Source organism: Piliocolobus tephrosceles, chromosome 1, assembly GCF_002776525.5.
Source record: "Piliocolobus tephrosceles isolate RC106 chromosome 1, ASM277652v3, whole genome shotgun sequence".
Taxonomy (NCBI): domain Eukaryota; kingdom Metazoa; phylum Chordata; class Mammalia; order Primates; family Cercopithecidae; genus Piliocolobus; species Piliocolobus tephrosceles.
Window position 1 is genome coordinate 111,411,503 of NC_045434.1, and position 25,897 is coordinate 111,437,399.

At 50.1% G+C, this 25,897-nt stretch overlaps 2 protein-coding genes across 6 annotated transcripts; both read left to right on the forward strand.

Annotated features, from left to right (window-relative positions):
• The first annotated feature begins 315 nt into the window (after nt 1–315).
• On the forward strand, nt 316–14,063 carry EPS8L3 (EPS8 like 3). Of its 4 annotated transcripts, none has more exons than XM_023232579.3 (19): nt 316–436; nt 2,426–2,480; nt 2,640–2,704; nt 4,328–4,486; nt 4,765–4,914; nt 5,025–5,080; nt 5,479–5,618; nt 5,711–5,826; nt 6,083–6,200; nt 6,280–6,341; nt 6,588–6,662; nt 6,979–7,127; nt 10,934–11,015; nt 11,412–11,446; nt 12,041–12,149; nt 12,362–12,490; nt 12,795–12,868; nt 13,352–13,484; nt 13,742–14,063. In XM_023232579.3, exons 2-19 carry the CDS (start codon nt 2,450–2,452, stop codon nt 13,751–13,753), a joined length of 1,695 nt encoding a protein of 564 aa, XP_023088347.2. In that variant the 5' UTR covers nt 316–436; nt 2,426–2,449; the 3' UTR covers nt 13,754–14,063. The 4 variants fall into 4 exon arrangements, with proteins under 4 accessions (XP_023088347.2, XP_023088346.2, XP_023088345.2 ...); XM_023232578.3 differs by having other exon boundaries at nt 318–436; nt 11,951–12,149; XM_023232577.3 differs by having other exon boundaries at nt 322–436; nt 5,476–5,618; nt 11,951–12,149; nt 13,742–14,062.
• Nucleotides 14,064–17,446: 3,383 nt separating this feature from the next.
• LOC111556009 (glutathione S-transferase Mu 3) lies at nt 17,447–21,197 on the forward strand. 2 transcript variants are annotated; one of them, XM_023232575.3, is made up of 8 exons: nt 17,448–17,629; nt 17,961–18,036; nt 18,377–18,441; nt 19,808–19,889; nt 19,983–20,083; nt 20,423–20,518; nt 20,606–20,716; nt 21,003–21,197. In XM_023232575.3, the coding sequence occupies exons 1-8, from the start codon at nt 17,582–17,584 to the stop codon at nt 21,099–21,101; spliced, it is 678 nt and encodes a 225-aa protein (XP_023088343.2). In that variant the 5' UTR covers nt 17,448–17,581; the 3' UTR covers nt 21,102–21,197. The 2 variants fall into 2 exon arrangements, with proteins under 2 accessions (XP_023088344.2, XP_023088343.2); XM_023232576.3 differs by lacking the exon at nt 17,961–18,036 and having other exon boundaries at nt 17,447–17,629.
• The last annotated feature ends 4,700 nt before the right edge of the window (nt 21,198–25,897 follow it).

Here is a 25,897-nt window from a genome sequence, read left to right on the forward strand (position 1 = left end):
CCAGCCTGTGCCCTCACCACAGAACCCAGACTCTGGGCCATGCATGCTCTCTCCTTCTGGTCCCAGGCCCGTGCCTGATGCTGACCTGTTCCCCAGAGTAGGCACCCAAAAGGCAGAGGGAAGAGGGGGCCACACCCCAAGGCTAGAAGTGGGGAAACAGGGAAGCAGTAGCCTCTAGCTAAGCTGGGGACATCTGTCAGCACAGACACTGCCGCAGGTCCAGGTTGATGTTGAGTGGTTAGTGGCCAGGAGGCCTCCCTATCCCGCCAGAGTCCAAAGAACACAGGCGTGGCTGCCTCTGTAACCTCATCAAAGGCAGGCTCTGCCTGTGGCCACTAGCAGAGAAGCCGCTGTCCTTCTGCCACCAGCACCGGACCACCTGCTCCAAGACCAGCCCCCTAGGAGGACCAGGCACCTGGTCTTTACTGGCACCCAGGTAAGAGCCTGGCCCCCAGGGAAGATCGGGGCCCAGCCCAGTCACAGGGGATCCCAGGGCAGGTGGGGGCAACTTAGTGGCTTCCCAGGCCAGGTCTCCAGCCTGTTCCCAGCTGCAGCCCAGGGGATCAAGCCCGAGGAGGGGCTTGGGACTCAGCACCTGGTTGGTGGGCTGGAAAGCAGAGCAAGGTCCAGGTTCCGGAAGGACCTCTGGGATGCTTGCCCCAGGGTCTGTGAGGTGATGGCCTTCCCTGCTCCAAACCCCTACATCTAGGGCTTAAAGGAGGAAACTGGGCTGTCACAGCTCCCCTACCCCTAAGGGGCAAGGCAGGCCAAGCCAGCCCCCTCTTCCCTTCCTGGGGTAGGGAATCTTTGGAGGCAGCTGTTTCCCCACCTTGACCTACCTACCCTCAGGGCCCTACAGGGCCTACCCTGGTGCTGAGGGAGTAGGGAGTGGGGCTGCCCAGGGCCAGACCTCACTTCCTCTTCTGCATGGAGAGCATGGAGAAGCAGCAAGTGTTACAATGGGGGTTGGGGGACACTGGGAAAGGGGAGCAGGCTTCTAGCCCCGCCTTACCCCTGGAGAGAAAAGGGGTCCTCTCAAACAAGGAAACCAGAGATCCAGCCGTCCCTTCCACATTCCCTTTATTGTTCACTGGCAGTTTATTTCCTTCAACACTGAGTCATCTTATCAGATCCTATGTCGTTTTCATAACAGTCCTAATAAACAAGGGTGTGGGTTGCTCTCTTACATGTTACCCGGGGTATCCCAGTATTTCTGCACAACTGAGGTGTACCATGTAGACATGTGGATACCCACAAACTTCATTCAGATTAACACATACCCTTGACCCGCACAGACTAACCCCACTCCCAGCCGGCACACACACACCACATTTAATTCCACTCCATTTCAACATGTATGTTCTCTAGACTCCCTCCGTGACTGCGCACGGCCCAGTGGCAGAGGCATGTTTACAAACCATTAAAACATGAAGCTTGCAGTCAGACAGATCTGGGTTTGCTCTCTATTAAACACTCATTTGTGACCTCAGGCCTGTTACCATCTTTGAGCCTCAGAGTCCTCATATGGTAAATGGGGACAATACCAGTACATGCCTTGTGAGTTTGTTTTGAGGATTAGAGTGACTGAAGATAAAGCTGTTAAAACAGTGCTAGGCACACGGCACCAAGTAAGTACAAGTGGACGGCAGTGAGGAGGAACTGATAGGATGTTGGTAAGGGGCTTGGCACCAGGCTCACAGCACCGTGGTGGCTGATATGACTATTGTTGCTGGAGAGAAATGTACAAGGTCCAGTGCAGCATTCCAGTGCAGCTGGAATTTAAAGGGTTGGGGCCAGGAGAGGACCTGGGCAGAGGATACAGAGTACAAAAAGCAAAGAGCCAGGAGGCCTGGGGAGCCACTCATGGAGGTCAGCTCACTGGCGAGTCCTGCAGTGCCATCATAAGTACACACACGCATGCATGCAGTCTTCCCAGAGGGTCTACAGCTGAAGAGCCAGCATCAGTGTCCTCTCAGTTTGCAGAACTGTAACAGGGTTGAACAAGAGGGCCTCCTCTGGCAGAGTCAGCTACAGAACCATCTGCTCATCCAGCATCTTTCACACCCAGGCCCAAAATAGGATCTGAACACAGGTCCTTATCCATCCAGGTTTCCTGGGCTCCTTGGCATGACCTTTATTGGCCAAACAATGGGAGGTCTGGAGCTTTCCCTGGGGCCCAGCCATGCTGTGGCCTCCCTGGCCCTCCCTTCCCTCAGCCTGGGGCCTCCGGGCCCAGCCAAGATGGAGGGCTCCGCAGTGGAGGACACTGGCTGCAGATGGCTCTGGAAAGGGCCCCTGGAGCCAGGGGCTTTGCATCTGGTCCCAGAGGCCCCCAGTCAGAGCAATAGCAACTGTCCTGCCCTGCTGTGCCTGGTTCCCCTTTCCCCAGCTCTGAAGGCTGCCTCTGGTTCACTTTGGGTTCTAGGGAGCCGTCCTCAGCAGCGTCAACATGTCAAGGCCCAGCAGCAGAGCCATTTACTGTAAGCTCCTGGCAGGCCCCTCTCCCCTGCCCTCCCACTGAGCTCCCTGAACGTCCCATCCTCCACTCCCTCTTCCTCACAACAAGTGCCCCCAGCAGTTGCCTGAGTCTCACCTCGCTCTTCTGCCTGCTTCCCACCACTTGCTCCGTGCCCCTGTAGTGCAGCGGAAGGAGTACTCCCAGAACCTCACCTCAGAGCCCACCCTCCTGCAGCACAGGGTGGAGGTGAGTACTTCTGCAGCCCTGGGCAGTGTCCAACTAAACCCAAGTGTTCCTGTGTGCCCATTGCCCTGCCAGAACATGGACACCTCACACAAGTCCCTGCCCTGGAAGCCAACAGCCTGTCCCAACCATGTCCCATGGATTCAGATCTAGCAAGCCTGCCAGAGCATCTGCTCAGTGTCGGGGAGTAGGAGGGGTGGTCGGAGTGGGCAAAGCAGGCCTGGCTGCAGGTTAAGCGGATGAGTGTCCTGTCCCCAGACAGGAAGAACTAGCAGCGGGATGGGATAGGAAGCACTCGCAACCACCCACCCACCTACCCTCACCTGTCTCCCAAACCTCTGCTGCCCGAGTCCCCAGGGCACTGCTCCATTGCCCAAGACCTTGCATGGCTGGAGGCGGCAGTGTGTGGGGTCTTTGGGCCCTGTGGAGGATTGAAATGGCCACTGTTGGAGAGGGGAGCCACCTGGGCCCAAGCCTCCAGGGTGAGTGTGAGCGGCTCCAAGGCTGCTCCAAGGCTAGAAAGGAGTCTCTGGCTCTGCCAGGGAGGATGACGCAGGCACTGCAAGATTTAGGTGCCTGAAGGGCTGTTGACACCAAGGTGAAGGCGAAGCACAGGCTATAAGGGTGTGGTGGGGAGAGCAGGCACAGGGTCAGGCTGGAGCTCTGGGGCAGAAGAGCTCCATTGTTAGGACTCCAGTGGAGAACAAGCAGGGAGGGAGCTGGGGAGATGGTCTGGAGGTCCCACAGGGCAGCAGAGGCAGGGCTCCCACAGCCAGCTGAGGAGAGGCCAGGAGGACTCAGTTTCTCTGTAGGGTGAAGCCTGAGAACAGGCTTATTTTAGGCCCAGCAGGCAGAGCAACAGGAGACATGTTCAGGAGGATGGAGTCTGCTCATGATGCCAGGGTCCCCTGAACATGCTGGTAGTGTGAACACAGGGAGAGGAGCTGGGCCCTGGGCAGGGGTTGGGGGTTAAGGGGCAGGAGGCAGGCTGCATTTCCCCCCCACAAGAAGCCTGGGTGGAAGGGGCCTTGTGAAGGCAGTGTTTGGCTGGCAGAAGGGAGGGGGCTCCTAAAGGAAATTGGATAACAGCAAAAAACTCCTGAATGGTCAGCCTAGCAGTAGGCAAGGACTTGAGTGGTGACTGAGATCACGATGGATATCTCCAGGCATGAACCAGGGAGAAAGAGACAGGAGTTCTGGGTGAGTGAGGAGGAAGACTGGGCTGAGACTGAGTTCCCAAAGGGAACAAAGGAAGCCAGGGACAGAATCTGAGGGTCCTGTATCCCCTCCAGAGGAGCTATTTGTTGGGTGGCTGGATCGCACATCCACCACCACCCAGCTGCCTCACCTGGCATGGAATAGTAAAGGCCATGCCTGTCCTTCCTCTAGAGTCCTCAAACCCCTCCTGCAGCCCCTCAGACTCAGACTTGGAGCCCCCATCCCTGGCCCCAGTGCTTCGACACTGGCCCTCACATTGGCCCTGGAAAGTTGCTTTATCTGAAGCCTAGAACCTCCCACCTCAAGGGGGCCAAGGACACGTCTTCTTCCTCTTCTGCTTTTCTCTACCCAGCACGCCTGTGGTCCCCCTCTCTGAGCTTTCTCCCAGTCCTGCCCCTCTCCCTGCAGCACTTGATGACATGCAAGCTGGGGAGTCAGAGAGTCCAGGAGCCCAAGGATGCCTTGCAGAAGCTGTTCGAGATGGATGCGCAGGGCCGGGTGTGGAGCCAAGACTTGATCCTGCAGGCCAGGGACGGCTGGCTGCAGCTGCTGGACATTGAGACCAAGGTCAGCCCTCCCAGCAAACCCAGCCATAGCCAGCGTGGGCTGTGGGGAAGCAAGCACTAGCTCTTGAACTCCACCCTCCATGACCCAAAGGGCAACCACTCTCCCCAAATACAACACACACCCAGGCCTAGGAAGAGACAGGGGACAGAGGCACAAGAGTCAAGTAGATGACACCCCAGCCCCAAGTCACCAAAGGGCTAGGACGAGCTGGTCAGGAGCTCCCAGAAGCCACACCTGGCTCTTGGTGGCCTCACAATTGACCTCTCCACCTGGCCCAGGAGGAGCTGGACTCTTACCGCCTGAACAGCATCCAGGCCATGAATGTGGCGCTCAACACATGTTCCTACAACTCCATCCTGTCCATCACCGTGCAGGAGCCAGGCCTGCCAGACACCAGCACTCTGCTCTTCCAGTGCCAGGAAGTGGGGGTGAGTGGTCAGGGGTGATTGTTCAGGGGTGGGGTTCATTGACTATCACCCTACCATACACACACACACGCACACACACACACTTAGCCTGCCTGACTGCTGCTTCCCAGGCAGAGCGACTGAGGACCAGCTTGCAGAAGGCTCTGGAGGAAGAGCTGGAGCAAAGGTAGGCAGCCTCGACCCATCCCACCTATGGGGCCTCCCAGCTCAGCCTCGGGGGCCAGACCCTGACCCCATATCTTGGGGAACCCAGAAGGTTGTGGCCCAACCAACCTGGGCCTGGACTGAGGAGGAGCCGGGACAGAGGTGGGCATAGGGAAGGGGCTGGGCCCAGGGGGCACTAGAGATTGTCCTCAGAGACTGAGATGGGACCCAAGAGGGCCCAGAGGGTAGGCAGATGAGGCAGGGTGGAGTCAGGGGTGGGTCCAGAAGGAGACCAGGGAGCAGGGGGTAGGACTCCTGGAGAGAGGTGATGGCGCCCCTGGGTCCTGGAGCAGAAGTGTAGGGAGGGCGTCTCTCCCAAGAACCTTGTCAAAGATGTGACCCCTACCATGTCCTCAGCAGACCCCAACTTGGAGGCCTTCACCCAGGCCAGGACAGATGGAGGGGGCCTCCTATGGAAAGGCCACTCCCTATGGAGCAGGCACTCTATCTGGAGCGGGGGCTCCCTCCAGAACAGCCCCACCAGAGGACCCTAGAGCATAGTAAGTTTGAGGCATGGGGGCAGGTGGAGGAGAAAGTTTTGATAAAAAGTCAAAGATCTAAGATCTAGATCCATGATCCCCTTACATTGCAGGCCTCCCGCCATCCCCAAGGCCTCTGCCACACCACCCCAGTGCCCGAGAACCAAGTGTCTTTACTCTGCCTCCTCCAAGGCGGCCCTCTTCCCCTGAGGACCCAGAGAGGGATGAGGTAACTGCAGGTGGTCTCGAGTTTGCTGAGCCTTTCTGGGCCTGGGAAAAGGAAGGACACCAACCCTCCCTCTTTTTCTAGGAGGCCAGGGTCCCAGGATGACCAGGGCCTGGGCCAGGAGGCCAGAGAAGCTTGTTTATACTCCACGCCGGGCCTGAGGCTGGGGCTTGTGGTGGGGAGGGGTGCGGGAGGCATGCTGGGAGTTCTAGAGCAGGCCCAACTGCCCATTCAAGGCCATGCGTTGTTTGGGGCCCAGGAAGTGCTGAACCATGTCCTAAGGGACATTGAGCTGTTCATGGGAAAGCTGGAGAAGGTCCAGGCAAAAACCAGCAGGAAGAAGAAGAAATTTGGGAAAAAAAGCAAGGACCAGGGAGGTGAGTACTGAGGGCCAGGGGAGAGGAAGAAGGGTGTCTTGGGGTGATCTGTGGCCCACTGCCTTGCCGCTTCTCCCAGGTCTCACCCAGGCACAGTACATTGACTGCTTCCAGAAAATCAAGTACAGCTTCAACCTCCTGGTAGGTGGCTCCCCACAAGTTCACCAGGCTTCTCCTCTTCCCCTTCCTCCCCACTAATCCTCTGCTCTCTGGACTCAACCATCCCAAGCTTTTTTCTTCTCCATCTACTTCCCCTAGAACCTCCCCTCCTCTCTTGGGACTTGTGGGAAGTGCCAGCCTTCTAGCCAAGGCATAAAACAATTATGGTGCAATGGTGAAGATGGGGTGGGGTGAAGGGTGGTGACAGGCATTGCCCTGTGTCCCCAGGGAAGGCTAGCCACCTGGCTGCAGGAGACAAGTGCCCCTGAGCTCGTGCACATCCTCTTCAAATCCCTAAACTCCGTGAGTCAAGGGAGGACAGGGTGGTGAAGAGGGACAGGCTGAAGTCAAGAAGGAGTAGAGGGAGGAAAGGAGGCTGGTGGAGGGGGATGGGGGAGCAGGGGCCAGGGTGGAACTAGATGGGCTGGGGTGAGAGCCAAGGACACCAAGGCTCCAAGGGAGATAGGAAGGAGCAGCAGGCCCAAGGCAGATGGGGACACTTGCAGGAGTTAACATCCTACCATTGCAAAAGTGGGAAGCCAGGGACTCTGGGCGTTTCCCACCCTCACTGGGCCCTGTGGGAGCCTAGGCTTCCTGACATTTTCCATCTCTCCCCTAGATCCTGGCCAAGTGCCCTGAGGCTGGCCTAGCAGCCCAAGTGATCTCACCCCTCCTCACCCCTAAAGCCATCAACCTGCTACAGTCCTGTCTAAGCCCACCTGAGAGTAAACTTTGGATGGGGTTGGGCCTGGCCTGGACCACTAGCCGGTGAGTGAAGACAAGGCCTGAACTGAATTGGGGGTCAGGGGCATGGAAGCATCAGGCAGGACATCAGAGGTGGCCAGGATCTATGTTGCCACAAACCAGAAACGTTTCAGAGCTACTCGGGGGACTCTACACAGCGCTCCCAACTTCTTATTTGGCTAAGTGCAAACAGTTTATTAACATAAGAAAAGTGCACATTTGCCATCACCCACTACTGAAACATGTTATCTCAGAAAAAAGAACAGTTTTTCCCAAGAAAAGGGAGATGGCAACCTTCTACTAAAATATTTTCTCATTTTTGTCAAGGACAAAGTGAAAACTTTGTCTCAATCCAGCCCCAAATTTAAGAATTACTGACGTAAGAGATGCTGCAAATGTAATATCAGTAAGACTTGGCAACCAATGAGCCAGGGGTTAAGAAAGAAAGAGATACTCCCTGCAGGGGTAACTGTGAGATGGGCAGCTGGACAAAAAAGGCAAAGGAGGCCAATGTGGTGGCTCATGCCTGTAATCCCAGCACTCTGGGAGGCTGAGGTGGGCGGATCACCTGAGGTCAGGAGTTCGAGACCATCCTGGCCAACATGGTGAAACCCCGTCTCTACCAAATATACAAAATTAGCTGGGTGTAGTGGTGCATGCCTTGGAGGAGCTACTTGGGAGGCTGAGGCAGGGGAATCACTTGAACCCAGGAGGCGGAGGTTGCAGTGAGCTGAGATCGCCCCGCTGCACTCCAGCCTAGGCAACAGGAGGAAAACTCCATCTCAAAAAACAAAACAAACCAAAAAGCCAAACGGATGAGAGCCAGGGGAGTGGGAGGAACCAGCTTGGGCACGCTGATCTGAGGCATTCTTGGAATATTCCGCAGAGGCCTGGTGGCTGGGCAGCTGAGAGGGGATGCACGGAAGTGATGGCTGGAGGCACAGCTACTGGGGAGCACTCCAGAGGGAGCCCCTGAACGTACCTTGACAAGCATAGTTTGCTCTACTCCATGAAAGGAGAGGCAAGGGCCTTGGCAAACTTCTACATGGCGAATGCAAAAAGGGTTAAGAAGGCAGAAGAGTTAAGGAGAACCTGAAGAGCAGAGGGATGGAAACCAAGAGAAAAGGCTTTAGAAAAGCAGAAAAGCCAACAGGGAAATGAATCTCTCCTTGGAGTTATTTGCCTAATAACCACTTTTATTTTGTTTGAGACAAGATCTCGCTCTGCCACTCAGGCTGGAGTGCAGTGGTGTGATGGTCTCATCTCACTGCAGCCTCCACCTCCTGGCTCCAGCAATCCTCCTACCTCACCTTCTTGAATAGCTGGGACCACGGTGTGCCACCTGTGTGCCACCACCACGTCTGGCTATTTTTTGTGTTTTTTTGTAGAGATGGGGTTTCACCATGTTGCCCAGGCTGGTCTTGAACTCCTGAGCTCAAGGGACCCGCTCACCTCGGCTTCCCAAAGCGCTGAGATTACAGGCATGAGCCACCGTACCCCACCACGACCGTTCTTTTCAATTCAGCCCCATTTACAAAATTTTGTGTCCAGTTTGTCTGAAGACATGAATTATAGTTCAAAACTATCTATTTTTTATTATGGTATAATATACATAGCATGAAATTAACCATTTTTATCATTTTAACCATTTTAAGTGTATAATTCAGTGGCATTACGTTCATTAACAATGTGTGCCACCAACACCATTATCTACAGTACTTTAAGAACTTTTTCATCATCCCAAACAGAAATTCTGTACCCATTAAACAATAATTCCCCATTACCCACTCCTCAGCCCTTGGAAACCTCTATTCTACTTTCTGTCTCTATGAGAAATATGTTGCCTGTTCTAGAAACCTCATATAAGTGAAATCATACAATATTCGTCCTGCTGTATGTAGCTTGTTTCACTTAAAATAATGTCTTCACAATTCATCCATGTTGTAGTATCTATCAGAACTGCCTTCCTCTTTATAGCTGAATAATACCCCGTTGTTATGACAATGACACATTTTGTTCATTCATCTGTTGATGGACACGTGGGTTGTTTCTACCCATAACAATCTATTTTTATGCACTCTCTGTGCAGTCACTAAAATGAAATTACTTATCAGTTCTGGACCTCCCATCTCACACCAGTGTTCCCTTGTCCAAAACCCTGGGACTAAGAGTACCTGAATAAGCCAGTCTCACAGCTCTTGGGGCTGTGCTGGGCTCCCACTGTCTGTGGGAATAGCTCTGGTATCTGTCTAGCACTAGCAGGAGAGGAAAACAGAGGTTCTACAATAGACTCAAACAAGAGGGCCTCAAATTCTTTCATTCAGCCACTTGAATATTGAATAATCATGTCAAACACATCATTTTGTATTTCAAAACCCAGCCTTACTTCTACAATTTCAGTCGTTAGAAAAACAGATTAGCACACATTATTTTTCAAATACCCACAAAGATGCAAAATGACTTCAGTATTCATAAAATTATGTACAATTGATGAATACTTCTAAATGTAATATTAAGTCAGATGTGCCCTTAGATGTTTTCTAATTTCTTAACATAACCAGAAATAAATGAAAGACAGAAACATAGAAAATAGAATACCTAGAGAAATGTAAAAACCCTCAAAAGAGTTGAATTTCAGGCAAATTATATTTAGATAACTTGATTTTTGGCAAATTGACCCAAAGCTATAAGTAACACTAAATGTTGTGGTCATCCAGAAGGACAGAGACCATACAAGGCCATTGGATTTGTCAATTAGGATTTTAAATGGACTGGTTTCAATAAAGTAATGGCAGAAATAGAAACCACGTTGCAGGAATAATGAAAGCAACAGAGACAAGAATATATAGGCAGAGGATATAGGCATATTCTCAAAAAATTTGGTAAGAAGAAAGTAATAGGATGACAGCTTATAAGGAGTAGTATTAGGGTCAAGACCCAAGCATGTTTCTAAGGCACAGAGGGAACCAATTAAAAAGATTCAGAAGCGGGAATCATTCCTTTGTTCCCGTTGAATAAACACTTAATAGCTGCCTCCTGTGTATCAGCCACTGTACTAGGGGTACAGCCCCCAGGGAGATCTATATATAGTAAGAAACAAAGAGAAAAGAATCATGAGCAATGGAGTGTGAGAAGAGCAATAACCCAGGGATGTACCAAGTTCAGCAGAATACTTACTTCTGCCCCAGTGAAGCAAGGAGGAGAAATTCTTCAAGGAAATGAATGGGCATTCCCTGGACAGACAAGAGGAAAATATTCCAAGCAAGGCAAGCCTGAAGGCCACAAACAGCATGGTCCTCCTGGGCCCTGTGCAGTGGGAGAGGGGGAGGCTGAGAGGCAAGGACCAGCCCATCCCAGAGTCAACGGGAGCAGCTCAGCTGCAGTCTACTCACAAGGTAGAAATTCACAAACAACTTAGCTAGAAAGAAAAGGATCTGCTGCCAGGAAACTAAAAACAGCCCAGAAAAATACTGCACAAGCCCCCTGGGGTGTTGACCAGCCCAAAAGCTCTTGTAGTTCCACTACTTCAATCCAAACGCCCAATCAGGGCAATGAAGCGTCCATCATGTTCTTTCGGAGGTGGTGTATCTTTACCTCACGGGCAGAGGTGAGGCTGGCCCCCAGACACCTGCTCCGTGGGATGTGTCCAGGCTTAGCTGTTTGCTCCTCTGTGGGTGTCCGGGCCTTTCATCTGTGCGCATGGACCATGTCACCTATTAGCCAAAAGATTCCTGAGGCTAGGCCCTGTCATCCCCTCCCTCTCCACATCCCACAGCCTGGCATCAGAGTTCACAGAGTGGATGTGAACTCAGCTTTGTTTCTCTCTTCAGGGCCGACTGGACAGGTGATGAGCCGCTGCCCTACCAACCCACATTTTCAGATGACTGGCAACTTCCAGAGCCCTCCAGCCAAGTAAGGGGAGCTTGGCACAGAGCCCTAGCCACAGCCCTAGTCCCTGGCTAGTTTCTGCCCTCCCCATCCAAACCATGGTCACACAACTAGTGTGACCTAACACTGGCAAGCCAGCAAATTCCATGGAAACCCAAAAGTCACCACCAGACTGCAAACAGGAGATATTTGGGGAGACTCTCAGGGCTGGGACATAGGCTCAATTTCTGAGGCCCCATCTCCAAGTGGTGGGTGGGTGGGTTCATGTGGGCACCTGTATCTGTATACTGGGGGAGACAGGAAAAGGGATAGGAGGCAGCTGTGTGTTAGCTGCTTATGCCTGTGGTCAGATACCCCAGCTCCATCCCACTATGCTGGCTGCCTCCTCCTCTGACTCACTCTCTGTTCTGTCCCTTACAGGCACCCTTAGGATACCAGGCCCCTGTTTCCCCTCGGTATGCTTTGGGCTTAGTAGGGACCGTGTGGTCCTGGGGAGGGAGGGATGGGGCTGTTCCTTTGGATCTCTGGCTCTCTACATCTCAAGAGAGCCAACAGGGTCTCTTTTAGCCAGACAAACATGTACAAGGACATCCCTCTCCTAGCTTGGGGGAAAAACAGTGTTCTACCCTCCTAGGCTCCCATAGCTTCTTCTCATGATACTACCCACACTTGTTTCTGATCTCCTAAACTCCAGTATAAAGTGCTTAGGGCAGAGCTCAGATGTAGAAAATTCCACTCCGGGAAATGTCTTCAGAAATCAATGACATTTCAGATGCCTCCTGCCTGCAGAAAGCCCCACTCCAAGCCCCACCTAACATTGACCTGCCAGCAAACTCTAAAGAAACCCAAAAGTCACCATCAGACTGCAGGCAGGAGATACCTGGGGGGACTCTCAGGGCTGGGATATAGGCTCAATTTCTGAGGCCTCATTCTCCAGCCATCCTGACTCTGTTTCTTAGGAAGGGAAGTCACAGGTTAGGGAGCACCTCACACTTTCCTCAGGAGAAGACACACAACGATGACCCTCAGCCTGGGGACCCCAACTCCAGACCCTCCAGCCCCAAACCTGTCCAGTCAGCCCTGAAAATGCAAGTCTTGTATGAGTTTGAAGCTAGGAACCCACGGGAACTGACTGTGGTCCAAGGAGAAGAGCTGGAGGTGAGGCTTGGGCCAGAGGCTAGAAAAGGAGGTGGTGGTTGGTGGGAGCTACAGGCAGCCAAGGGTGGGTGGTCCAGGGAGGGGGCTGCCAAGGTGGGTGGCCTAGCGAGGGAGAAGGAGGGTAGGAAAGGGCCGGAGGGAGAAAGCCTTGTGTGGGGAGGGCAGGCTGGCTGGACAGAGGCTCAGGGGACTGAGGTGGTGACTCTTGGCAGGTTCTGGATCATAGCAAGCGGTGGTGGCTGGTGAAGAACGAAGCGGGACAGAGCGGCTACATTCCCAGCAACATCCTGGAGCCCCTACAGTCGGGGACCTCTGGGACCCAGGACCGGTCACCCTCTCAGGTACTACCCAGCCTGGACTATCCAGAGCCCTAAGTCCTGAGTTGGAGGTGGGGGTGAGGAAGATTCAGTGGCAAGTGGAGGAGATAGTCTTGGTTTGATTTAAACCATATTATTGCATGCTTAGTGTGTGCCAACTTTATCATGGGGCCAGAGCAGAGAATAAGACCAGCTCCCTGCCAGACCAGAAAGCCACAGAGTAAGAGAATTGATTTGATGGGAACCTAGAGAAGGGACCCAGATGTTAGGGGCTGTGGGTGACTGTGAGATGAGATGGACTCTGACCCCTGGTTCCCCCTGATTCTAGGTTCCAATGCTTCGACTTAGCTCGAGGCCTGAAGAGGTCACAGCCTGGCTGCAGGCAGAGAACTTCTCCATTGTGTGAGTGCCTGGCCCTACCGGATGTGGAGGGAGAAACTTTATAAAGGGCTAACCAAGGAAACCCAGAGACCCAGAACATACAACCTGGCCTACATTGTACATGACCCCCATCCAGCACTGTCTCTGCTGAGTTAGAGGACAGAGCAGAGGTGTGTTCAAGCCTAGATTAGAGATTAAGTGGGGAACCCTGCTGGCAAAGGCAGCAAGGATCAGGGGAGTGGACTCGGGAAGAACCCCAGCTGCCAGCTCAGTCGCCCCTCCCCAGCCAGAAGATTCTCTCCCAGAGCACTTCTTTCAAGCCTGGAAGTTCTGAAATAGGCTGAAGCCAAATGCTGACTGTACTCCTTCACTCCCAGACAGCCTACTCCATGAATTTTTCTGTAACCCCAACCTCCAAGCCCAAAGAGCCCCTTTTCTATCCAAATGCTCAGGCCTAGATTGCTTCCAGAGCACCACTGATGGCTTTTGCCGTTTTGTTCACAGCACGGTGAGGACACTTGGGTCCCTGACGGGGAGCCAGCTACTTCACATGAGACCTGGGGAGCTACAGATGCTATGTCCACAGGAGGCCCCACGAATCCTGTCCCGGCTGGAGGCTGTCAGAAGGATGCTGGGGGTGAGGACACCCTGGGGTCCTGACACCCATTGGGACTGTCTGGTGCTCCTGGGTGAGAGAGAGTGCGAAGTTGACAGGCCTGCCAGCCCAGCCCTGGGGCAGAACTGACTGTGGCGGGTGCTGGGCACAGGATATTCCCCCAGGGGCTTAGCTTCATGCATTCAGGCTTACCTTGAGGCTCCAAGCTTGTTGGTGGCATAAGCTCTGCAGATCGCTCACCCGCCACCAGCCTCATCTGAATCTTTTTCTTTCCTCAGATAAGCCCTTAGGCACCAGCTTAGATACCTCCAAGACCAGGCCCTGCTGATGCAAGATGGCAGATCTGATACCCATTAGAGCCCCGAGAATTCCTCTTCTGGATCCCAGTTTGCAGCAAACCCCACACCGCAGCTCATACAGCAAAAACAATGGACAGGCCCAGAGGCTGAAGTAAACAGTGCCCCTTCTGGCTGTGTTGGAGCCTCCCCAGTAACCACCTATTTATTTTATCTCTTTCCCAAATCTGGAGCATTTATGCCTAGGCTTGTCAAGAATCTGTTCAGTCCCTCTCCTTCTCAACAAAAGCATCTTCAAGCTTGTCATGTGCCTCCCTCGCGGCTTCTTCTGGGCCTGAGGGAAACCAAAGGCAGGGAGGCAGGAAGGGCTGGGACACTTGGCATGAAAACGGCAGCAAGCCTACATCCATCACTGAGCCAGATTGTTTGAATGTGAGTGGACATTCACACAGCAACCTGGAGCTGGGAATCAGAATTTAAGAATCATGGTCCAAGCTCTCCTGACTCTCTTTCCAAACAAACTCCAAAATAAAGCTACGCTCACCATCTTTTTCGCACACACATCTCTCAGTAGATGCCAAGGCACCCAGCACAGCTGCAGGCACACCACTTCACAGTAGCAAAGAGCACAAGGACCGACAGCTGTGGGCTTTGGTCAGTTGCACCAGCTGGCTGGGTGAACTCCAGCAAGTCATTCCACTCTTGGGGACCCTGTTTTCTCAACGGTTAAGCAGAGTCTGGACTGTCCATAGCTTTGTATATTTTTTAGTAAAAGTAGCTTTCTTTAACCTCAAAGGAGTCCCCTCTCTACATACCAGTAGCTATACTTGTATTGATTTAGTCAACAGATAAGGCCCAATGTACTTATGGATTTGAGGGTTCTTAAGATGTTCCCTTAAATCTCTCTTAGCTGAATTTGTCCATGACCCTAACATTGTCTGGGCCCCAGACTGCTCTATTTTTAGACTGCCTATGTCATTCCCTGAAGTTCCTGGCCTCAGAAAATCATCTCTCATAGCTGTTAACAGAATAGGAAAGCAACAATTTTCCCTCACAAAAGAGAGAAAAGGTGAGACCCTTTGGGTGTGACTTGTCAAGGGCAAAAGTTACCCAGAAAAGTTAATTTCTTGGGATGAGGGAGGAGGTATTAACCCATCACCCTCCATTGCCTCCGAGAGCTAAAGGAGCCTAGAAGCAGGGAAACTGTTCATGACCAGAAAAAAGTGTTCTCACCTGGTGTTCCCCAGACTTCCCAAGAAGACTGCCATGTAGCGAGAGTCTGTTCAGATGGCCAAGTGCAGGGAAACTAGCACCAACTGTGTTATTAGACAGATCTAGGTCTGAATCCCAGACCATCTGTGGGACCTCAAGCTTAGAGGAGCAACTCCCCTAACCGCTCCAGGAAGTTTCTTCTTCTAGAAAATGGGCATAACACCTACTTCCTAAAGTTGTTGTGCAGCTTAAATTGGAATAAATTAGCTAACATACATAAACACTTAAATATTGCCTGGCATATGATAGGTACTCAATAAATGCTAATCTTAAACCTCAGGTGAATTTGTGACTGGCCTTTTGCTTTCTTGGGAATGAGAGACACAGGCATTATAAATTTCACCTGTCCCTGTGGTTTGTACTCTTTTTCCTCTCTTCTGTTTAGCAAAATGCCCTTTTTAAAAGTCCCAACCTTGCTTCAGTTGAACTGATGGGCAAATGTGATTTCCCACACCCAAGCTAGGGGATCTAGGAGCTCAGAGTGCCCTGAGGGCTGTGCTGCGGAGGCCTGGCCAGAACCCTCAGAGCTGCTCAGGACTCCTTCCTCTGTCACTCCTCCACAGTCAACTAGAACCCTATCTCTCCCGAGTTGACCCTGCTGCAAATCTGTGCCCCGTTTCATTTGCATGGGCCCTGCTGAAATTCAGAAGCTTAGTTCTTCCCATGACTACAGGGGCCTCCTGCAGGTCTCTTGCTCTGTCAAGGTCAAAACCCCTACTTTCCTAAATTCAACCATTGATTCTCCATCTTCATCTTACTTGATCAGCCACACTTGACACAGTTGATCACTTCTCCCTTTAAACATCTTCACTTGGCTTCCGAGGCCCTTTGTTTTCCTCCTACCTCCCTGGCCATTCCTTTTCAGACTACTTTGCTCGTTCGCTCTCATTTTTCCCTAATCTTTACATGTTGATATGCCAGAGCACCTCAAACCCTTAGACCTCATCTCTGCTACTCGTGCTCCCGTGGTGATCTCATTTAGTCTCTGGTTTCAAACGCAATCTACAGAGTGATCACTCCTGTACTTGCCGTTTCCCTTTTCCTGGAGTTCTCCCTGCCTCCTGCTGGTAGGAAGTGATTCAAGATAAGAGATGGAGAGAGCTCTTCTGGCCAGGATAGAGGGTGATTCTGAGAAGGCTTCAAGGAATAGGTGAGCTTTTGAGCAAGGCTACTTGAGGAAGGGTAGGCCGTGGACATTAGGGTGCAGGCAGGAGCAGAGCAAACATGCTTGTAAAAGGAACAGCAATTATTCTGTTTTATATTTATATCAGCCCATGGTGGCCCCTACAGCAGAGTGGCTTGATCTCTCACCTCCTTCAGGTCTTTGTTTAAAGATTAACTTCTTCATGAGGCCTTCTATGAACATATCCTTTAAAAACACAAATCCCCTTCCTACTAGGACTCCCCCAATTCCCATCCTGAGACCCCCCTCTTCTCGATTTTATTTCTCTCTATAGGATGTGTATCACCATCTGACTTACTACATATTTACTATATATTAGTTTATTTATTCTCCATTAGAATGTAAACTTCCTGAGGGCAGGCATTTTGTCTGTTGAGTTCAATTCTGTATCCCCAGTACCTAAAACAGTGCCTGTCCATAACAGGCATGTTAAACAATGAGTGAACGAAAAATGGTAGTACCTTTCCTCCTCCAGTCCATGCTACACAAACAGGCAAGATTAATTTCCCTAAATGCGTGAGCATTAGGAAGTGGGAGGGGTTGGAGGAGGAAATTATAATAAGGAAACCATAAACTACTTAAGCCTATAAAACAAAGGTAGGAAACATTCAAGATAAGAGACCTCTTCTGGCCAGGATAGAGGTTGGTTCTGAGAAGACTTCAAGAAGGCAGACATTTGAGCAAGGCTGCTGAGGAAGGATAGGCTGTGGATATTAGGCTGCAGGCAGGAGGATCACAGGGCAAACACTCCAAGGCGGGAAATGCAAGTGTGTGTGTAGAAGGAACAGCAAGCATTTTTAGGTTGGGCTGGCTTTCATAAGCCGTCATAAGTTGTGACGGACTGACGGCGAGATAGGACTGGAAAAGCATGTTGGGGTCAGGTTGCAGAGGTCCTTGACAGAGAGGGGAGCTTGGTCTGTGGGGAATCCTCTGCTCTGTGTGGTCAGAGGCTAGTCCGACTCTCCGGCCTTGCCCCAGTCTCCCTATCCCTCATTCCAGCCCCGGCTGGCTCGGTAAAAACGGCGCGAATCTCGCTCTCCCTGGGTAACTAGAGTCCCAACTGCCTGGCTAGTGTTGCTTTTCGCGTCTTCACTGACACCATTAATGAATGAAGTCTGGCTCCCACCCGTGGGGAAGGGAGGAGCCTCAACTTCCGGTCCGCTTGCTCGCCTGCAGCGCTCACGCCCGTATCCCGCCTCGGGTTGCGTGAACCCCAACACCGACAGAAGTCGCGCCTGCGCACTACCCTGTGGGGCCGCGGAGGGAGGGGACGGAGAACCGGTCGGAGGCGGAGTCAGGACGCCAGCGCTTGGGCCCCGCGCTGGACCCGCGGAAGGGTTTCCTCCCAGGCTCGCAAACCCTTCAATATGTCGTGCGAGTCGTCTATGGTTTTGGGGTACTGGGATGTTCGTGGGGTGAGTGCCGTCTCAACGGTAGAACCGCTCGGTCAAAGAGGCGGACGCGGAGACGGCGGGTCTCTGGGTTCCCGGTCTCCAGTAGGTGCAGCTCTACGCGGGAGCATTTTCGAGCTGCCGAGCCACAGACGTCGACCCCTGCCCAGCCTCTGGGATGGCGGGCCCTGTGGGGAGAGGCTGAGGAGACCACGCCGGGGCCGGGCTTGGGGGCTAGCTTAACCACCGCCCCGGCAGGATGCAGGGGCTCGGCAGCCCCGAGCCGGGGACGTTAACGGGCGGGCGTTGGGAATGGGTGGGAGCTGCGCAGTCGCTGAACCGCTGTTTCCCCTAGCTGGCGCACGCCATCCGCCTGCTCCTGGAGTTCACGGATACCTCCTATAAGGAGAAACGATACACGTGTGGGGAAGGTAATGCCGCTCTGCGTGCCCGTGTAGCCAAGCTGGCCCTCCACCTGCCCAGGTCTTCTTACACCCAGAGGGTGGTGGCGTCTCGCCAAGGCCGAGTGGGACGTCTGCCCCAGTCTGGATGAATAGCGACACATCCTTTATCTGGAACTGGGGGTTCTCTCTTTAACATAGCCCAACCGCATCTTAATGCTTAACCAAATAGGGCTCAGAGTCTCAATGGTTATGCTTTTGGGGCCCGGGAGTTTGAGGTATTGGGGACCAAGTCATTTCTTTAGATCTTTCGCTCTTGTCAGGTGAGGTATTAAGGAGGTTGGGTCCCACTTAATTCTGGCTCTTACAGCTCCTGACTATGATCGAAGCCAATGGCTGGATGTGAAATTCAAGCTGGACCTGGACTTTCCTAATGTAAGTCAGACAGAAGGGAAAGCCTTCAAGTGTATCCAAACTTGCCTCTTTCCTGCCTGGTACAGAAGGATGCAAAATAAGGGATCTTAACCTGGATAGAAATAAATAGAATTTAGGGGTCTTTGAACTGGATGGATATGTATTTTATTTTTTATTTATTTTTTTTTTTTTTTTTTGAGACGGTGTCTCGCTCTGTCGCCCAGGCTGGAGTGCAGTGGCTGGATCTCAGCTCATTGCAAGCTCCGCCTCCCGGGTTCACGCCATTCTCCTGCCTCAGCCTCCCGAGTGGCTGGGACTACAGGCGCCCACCACCTCGCCCGGCTAGTTTTTTGTATTTTTTTTTTTAGTAGAGACGGGGTTTCAACGGAGTTAGCCAGGATAGTCTCGATCTCCTGACCTCGTGATCGCCCATCTCGGCCTCCCAAAGTGCTGGGATTACAGGTTTGAGCCACCGCGCCCGGCCTGGATATGTATTTTCATTCCCATTAACCACTAGCAAAAGTGATTTCCTTTTATTGTGAAGAGAGACAATAAGTGACATTGGTTATTAGCCATGTCTGTCACTTTGTCACTAGTAGAAATCAGGTATTTTGTGTGTGTTTTTTTGTTCTTTTGTTTCGAGACAGGGTGTCTGTTGCTTAGGCTGGAGTGCAGTGGCACAATCGCAGCTCACTGCAGCCTCAACCTCCCAGGCTCAAGCAGTCCTCCCACCTCAGCCTCCCAAGGAGCTGGGACTACAGGCACAGACCACCATGCCCAGCTAATTTTCGTATTTTTGTTAGAGATGGGGTTTTGCCATGTTACGCAGGTCGATCCTGAACTCCTGGGCTCAAACAATCCTCCCACCTCGGCCTTCCGAAGTGTTGGGATTATAGGCGTGAGCCACTGTGCCCAGACTGAAATCAGGTAGTTTTATATTCTGTTAAATGCATTGCAGATATTTTAAGTGATATTTTTATACATGTAAATAAATATATACATATAATGTTATTTACTTTGAGACTATGTTAGTCATTACATCTGCTTACTGTTTAATGCATTAATAGGCATGTTACGCTATTTGAATTTTTAAAAATATTTTTTGATTGTATAAATTATCTATTTTGCTTCATGCTTTTAACAACTTTTTTCTGAGAAAAGGTCCATGGCATGTACATACACCCACATATACACACACTAATTTAAGAACCCCTGTCTAGAATCTCGTGAACCCAGTTGCTACCTTCTACTTATTTTCTTTTTTCTGCTAACGCAGCATCTTCTCTTTCTTGTTCACTGCCCTGCAAGTGTTCTTTTCCCCAGGAGAGAGAGGTAGGGAATCAAGAGAGAGGTAGGTTGTTCATCTGGCCTGTCCTTTTCCTTTCAGCTTCCCTACCTCATGGATGGGAAGAACAAGATCACCCAGAGCAATGCCATCTTGCGCTACATCGCTCGCAAGCACAACATGTGTGAGTGGGATAGGGCTGGGGAGGGACCCCAGGCTGGTAGTTTGTCTGAGAGTGGACAGTGCCAAGGGTGATTTGTTATCATTTGGCCTACAGGTGGTGAGACTGAGGAAGAAAAGATTCGAGTGGACATCGTAGAGAACCAAGTAATGGATTTCCGCATACAACTGATAAGGCTCTGTTACAGCTCTGAGCACGTGAGTTTCTTTAGCACACATCTGCTGAATGGAGTATCAGAAAAAGGGGTATTTAGGAACCCAAGGGTTATCTCTGTTCCATTCTGCTGCTGCTACCTTCCCACCAACCCAGATTATTAGAATAAGAAACAGAACTTATAATTTTTGGTTTGTTTTGTCGTGTAATTCCGGTTCTGGTGCCTCTTCTTTCCAAACTCCTCCTTCCCACCCTGCCATCCTCAAGTGAAGGCAATGAGAAGCCACCTAGAGAAGGGGCTACTAAATGTCCATCACTGGCCTGTGCCCTGATTAACTACAAAGGTGATCACCACTATTCCTCATTCTGTTTTTTCCTCTCAGGAAAAACTGAAGCCTCAGTACTTGGAAGAGCTACCTGGACAACTGAAACAATTCTCCATGTTTCTGGGGAAATTCTCATGGTTTGCAGGGGAAAAGGTAGGAAGAAGGGAAAAGAAGAGCACACCTTCTATCTCTGCAGGCTACTACTCCTCAGATCCAAGCATCTTATTGCTTTTCTTCTAGCTCACCTTTGTGGATTTTCTCACCTATGATATCTTGGATCAGAACCGTATATTTGAGCCCAGGTGCCTGGATGAGTTCCCAAACCTGAAGGCTTTTATGTGCCGTTTTGAGGTGATGTTTCCTGCACCTTTCTCTTATAAAAACACTCACAGGCTTCCCTGGGCCCTGTAGGGTCCCGTTGTGGTGGATTCTTGCCTGGCTTTTGCCTAAAGGGATCAATGGTTGGACACCTCTAGACCTTTAAGTCTTGGGAAAAGTCTGACTTCTACACCTTGAAGGCACTGTCTACAAAAAGTGGAGGAGGTAGACATAGGCAACATGTGAATGTTGCTGTTTTGGTATGCATCTGTTGGACTGGGTTGGGGTCTTTATAAGATTTGGTGTATTTTCCTTTCAGGCTTTGGAGAAAATCGCTGCCTATATACAGTCTGATCAGTTCTTCAAGATGCCCATCAACAACAAGATGGCCCAGTGGGGCAACAAGCCTGTATGCTGAGCAGGAGGTAGACTTGGAGAGCTTGTTTTGTTTCATCCTGTCCCTAAGGGGTCAGCACTTTTTCTTTGCTCTTTTCAATAAATAGCATTTAGGTTACTGGTGTCCAGCTGAATTTCTCTTGGGTATAAAGGCTAAAAGGGAAAAAGAATATGTGGAGAATCATCAAGATATGAATTGAATCACTGCAACACTGGCATCCCCCTACTCCCCAACTGAGTTCAAGCGCTGTAGGTTCATGCCCAAGACTTGAGAGTAGGTACTAGAAAAAGAGATTGCACCGTTAGAGAGAGCAGGTGTGTTAAATGGGACTGGAGTCCCTGTGAAGACTGGGTGAGGATAACACAAGTAAAACTGTGGTACTGAGGGACTTAACTGGAGTTCAAAAACCATCCTGTGTACACATGGGAGTTTAGTGTGATAAAGGTAGTATTTCAGACTGGTGGGCTGGCCAGTAGAGTTGGGACAATTGCTTACTCATTAAAGATAATAGACCCCCCACTTGACACTATTCACTAAAATCTGGAATTTAAGGCCCAACATTAAACACAGAGCTGTTGAAGTACTGATGAAAATGTAAGAATTTTTGTGACCATGGGGTAGGAGAAGTTTCTTTAAAGACACAAAAAACTATAGGCTGCTTTGCCTGTGGAGTAGCATTCCTTATTCTTTTACTTTTTTAAACAATAACAAAATCACAAAGGAAAGATTTACCAATTGAATAGGGTCAAATTCTACAACTTTTCCTAAGGCACACACAATAAATGACAAGTGAGACAAAAAGCACTAGTATAAAGATTATATAAAGACCTGTAAATCATTAAGACAACTGAGTTCTTAAAAATGGACAAAATCAATGAATAATTTATAAAGTAGAAATGTGGCCAAAAACATCTAAAAGATGCTTATAATGCAAGGAACTATAAATTACAACAGTGGGAAACCATATTTCCTTCTATCCAATGAGTAAAAAGTTTCTGAAGTGTTGGCAAGGCTTGGGAAAGTGATATGCATTTCCTGCTGGTCAACTTGTAAATTAGTATAGCTACTTTGGAGGACAATTTAGCAACATCTGCTAAAATTTAAATCATATCCTATGACCTAGCAATTTCATGCTATAAAAACTCATCCATGGCTGGGCTTGGTGGCTTACACCTGTAATCCCAGCACTTTGGGAGGCTGAGGTGGGAGGATCACGAGGTCAAGAGATTGAGACCATCCTGGCCAACATGGTGAAACCCCATTTCTACTAAAAATACAAAAATTAGCTGGGCATAGTGGCATGTGCCTATAGTCCCAGCTACTCAGGAGGCTGAGGCAGGAGAATTGCTTGAACCCAGGAGGTAGAGTTTGGAGTGAGCTGAGATCATGCCACTGCACTCCAGCCTGGCTACAGAGCGAGACTCTGCCTCAAAAACAACAACAACAACAATAACAACAACAAAAAACTCATTCAAAGAGGCATATACTAAGATGTTCACTGTGGCATTGTTTGTAATGACAGATAAGCAGAAAGCATGTAAATACCTGTCAATACTATGGAATACCACGTGGCAGTGGAAGAATGAGACTGAACTGTGTGAACTAACATGCAAAGATCCCCAAAACAGGCCAGGTGTGGTTGCTCACAGCTGTAATAACCACACTTTCAGAGGCTGAGATGGGAGGATCACTTGAGGCCAGGAGTTTAAGACCAGCCTGGGCAACATAGTGAGACTCCTGTCTCCCAAAAAAAATTTTTTTAGCCCGGCACAGTTGCTCATGCATAGTCCCAGCTACTCAGGAGGCTGAGGTGGGAGGATCGCTTGAGCCCAGGAATTTGAAGCTGCAGTAAGCTGTGTTCTTGCCACTGCACTCCAACCTGGGTGACTGAGCAAGACACTATCTCTTAAAAAAATAAAAAAGATCTCCAGGCATAGAGAAGAGTCTGGAGGGAAACACCAAACTCATAACAGGCTTACTGTAGGCAAGTGGGATAAAGGCCCAGACTCCATGGTGGAAGTTAAAGGGCATTTCCAAGTTAAGGCTAAGACTTGCTTTTCTAACTAAGAGAATGTACTCATGCATTGCTTGTGTAGTAGAAACTAGTTTTAAGAAAAGAAAGCAAACTTAAAAAACACTGACTCCTTTGGAGATGACTTGGCACCACTCTCTGTTCACAAAGCAGAGTCCGAATAGTCTTCAGAGACAGGCCTGTAGGCCAGATTGTCATCCCCTATGGACCAGAAGCCAAGGATCTCTCTAGTGATGGTCAGAGGGCCCAAATGGCAGGGATACCTGGTGATGTCAGGAGGAATAGTACAGACAGAAGGTTCTAAGCAGACAATTCAACTGCCATGTTTTGCCACCCTCTGTGAGCAGGGATTAGGTGTTCAGGCCAGTATCTTGGGCGTGGGGAGCCTTTGGCCAGAAGAAGTATAAAGCTCAGAAGTTTTTCATTCTGATAACTATTGATGTAATTTTCATAGTGTGAGGGAGTGGTATGCTTTAAGGAAAGGCCTTGTGTATTTAAGGGAGGCCACAGAAATTGAGGATGTCCCTGGGGCTAGATCGGTGCTATGACCAGAAATCAAAAAGGGAATGCATTATTTATTGCTGTGTAACACTACTGAGAGAGGAGGTAGTTAAGGGATGGATAGGCACATAGAGAGGGAGGGTCTCAGGAGAAGGGATAGAAAGGAACTATGTTCACAAGAACAACCGTGGGACAGCCCCTATACTGCCTCTACAGTTAACAGGAAAAATGTAAGAACTTACCCTTAAGCTAGGATGTTGCTCAGAAGTGACCATCCCAACTTTGGTGCAGGCACAATAAATCAACCTAAATTTCCCTAATTTAACCCAGCTCATTATAATGTCATTAAACATGACATTAGCCTTGTGGTTTTAGCACCCCCATGGGTTTTGCTTAGGCACTCATGGGTAATAACCAAGATGGAGTCACTTTGGCAAACCTTAGGCATGCACAGCTGTAGTACCCCAAGGAGAAAATGTTACCTCTCCCATCTGGGCAAAACCCACAGAAGACTTCCTGGCCTTTGCCACATAAAAGACACAGAACACAGATGTCTTACTGACAACCTGCTTTCAAGACCCCTGTCTTTGCTGAGAGCTTTCCTTTTTCCCAGTAGATTCTACTCTGCCCTACTCACTTTCCACGTCCATGTGCCTAATTTTTCAAGGTCATGGGACAAGAGCCTGAACCTTGCCATACTCCAGGGGCAAAGGAAGACTTCTAAACTATTCCCACAGATGTAGCAGCCTAAAACAATACATGTTTATGGTCTCCAAGTTTTGTGGATTAGGAGTCTGGGCACAGCTGAACTGGGTCCTCTGCTCAGGGTCTCATCTGAAAACTACACTCAGTGGGTCAGCCAGAGCTTTGATCTCACCCCCAGGCTCAGTGGGGGAAAGATCTGCCTCCAAGTTTGTGTAATTATTGATAGCATCAGTTCTTTGTTTCCTGTGGGACAGAGGTCCTCCATTTATCATTGGCTGTCAGCTAGAGCCACCTTCAGCTCCTTCCAAAAGGGGCCTCCTCAACATGGCCACCCATTTCACCAAAGCTAGTAAAGGCGTCTCCTGGAAGAAGGAACACTACAGTCCTATGTAATCTAATCACAGCAGTGACATCCCATCACCTGTTCTTATTCTATTAGAAGCAAGTCACTGGCCCCACCCACACTCAAGGGCACGAGTACTAGGAGGTGGGATCATGGGGGCCATCTTAGAGTCTGCTCACCACAAGAGAAGAAGGAAGGAAACAGGAGATTGGTCCTGCAGTCCTATGAGAAAAAAAATCCTGGGAAAGACAGATAACAAGAGAAAGCAGCAAGGTAGGGAATGAGCAATTTGCAAGGGAGAAGTTTAAAAAACTCAGGTCTGCAGGTGAAATGTATTTCACATGAATTCCAGATAGATCACATAGGCAAATCACATGTTTCAATTTTTTTAAATTATTATGTTTGTTAGTGAAAATCCACTCAACAGTTATGTAAAACCTGGACCTTACTGGCCCAGAAAGCAGGGAACAGGGAACACTGAGAGGAACAGACCCTTTCCACAAGAGAGGTGGATCCCCAGTTCTCAATAAGCTCCCAGTTCTAACTCTAATATGGGCCAAGAAAAGAATGCTGTCACAATGGCTGCCTTCAAGCAAGTGGCAGATGTAGGGGGGTGGCTGGGAGCACATCCAAGGCACAGAGGCACAATAGTGATGGGTTTATACAAGTAGCATCAGAAGGGCTTAAAAGAAAACTTGAAACAGGTGCATTAGATTTGGTGGCGCAGTTCCCCAAAGTGTTAGGGAAACTCATTTGTATTCATTGTTGCAGGTTGAGCAACTGGGCATTTCTAATTGAGAAAGAAATAGCTTATGTGATTAAAGGAAAGGTTGTTTTAGAGTTGTCTCACTGTTACTAGGGGGAGAGGGACAGGTGTAGTCATGGACACAGATCTGCCTTTAAAGCCAGTTTAAGAAGCACTTATGAAAACACTTGGACTGTGTATAGAAATTGCACATTCCTTATCCTGCAACTGCAGTACAGGTGGAGCAAATGAGCCACACAGAAAAAGAGGACTTAGGAAGTTCAGATGGTTGGTGGGGGAAGGGAAGAAATAAAATTCAGTGGGTGATTTTTCTAATGTGTAAATTTGTTCACATCACTCCCCTGCTTAAAGATGTTTAGTGGCTTCTAAGACCTCAGGGCGGGGTGGGGAACTGTCTTCTCAGGCTTACCTTCACAACCTCACCTCTGCTCCCTTTCCAGTGGCATCCTTGGCATGTGCCCTCCTCCTGC

What these genes read in the sequence shown, in the direction of transcription:
- EPS8L3 (XM_023232577.3), top strand. Translation starts at nt 2,450, where the DNA reads ATGTCAAGGCCCAGCAGCAGAGCCATTTACT. An exon ending in AAAAAGCAAGGACCAGGGAG is followed by an intron (nt 6,201 to 6,279) that starts GTGAGTACTGAG and finishes CGCTTCTCCCAG; the next exon opens with GTCTCACCCAGGCACAGTAC. An exon ending in CTGGCCTGGACCACTAGCCG is followed by an intron (nt 7,128 to 10,933) that starts GTGAGTGAAGAC and finishes TTCTCTCTTCAG; the next exon opens with GGCCGACTGGACAGGTGATG.
- LOC111556009 (XM_023232575.3), top strand. Translation starts at nt 17,582, where the DNA reads ATGTCGTGCGAGTCGTCTATGGTTTTGGGGTACTGGGATGTTCGTGGG. An exon ending in TGGACCTGGACTTTCCTAAT is followed by an intron (nt 18,442 to 19,807) that starts GTAAGTCAGACA and finishes TTTTCCTTTCAG; the next exon opens with CTTCCCTACCTCATGGATGG. An exon ending in TCTGTTACAGCTCTGAGCAC is followed by an intron (nt 20,084 to 20,422) that starts GTGAGTTTCTTT and finishes TTTTCCTCTCAG; the next exon opens with GAAAAACTGAAGCCTCAGTA.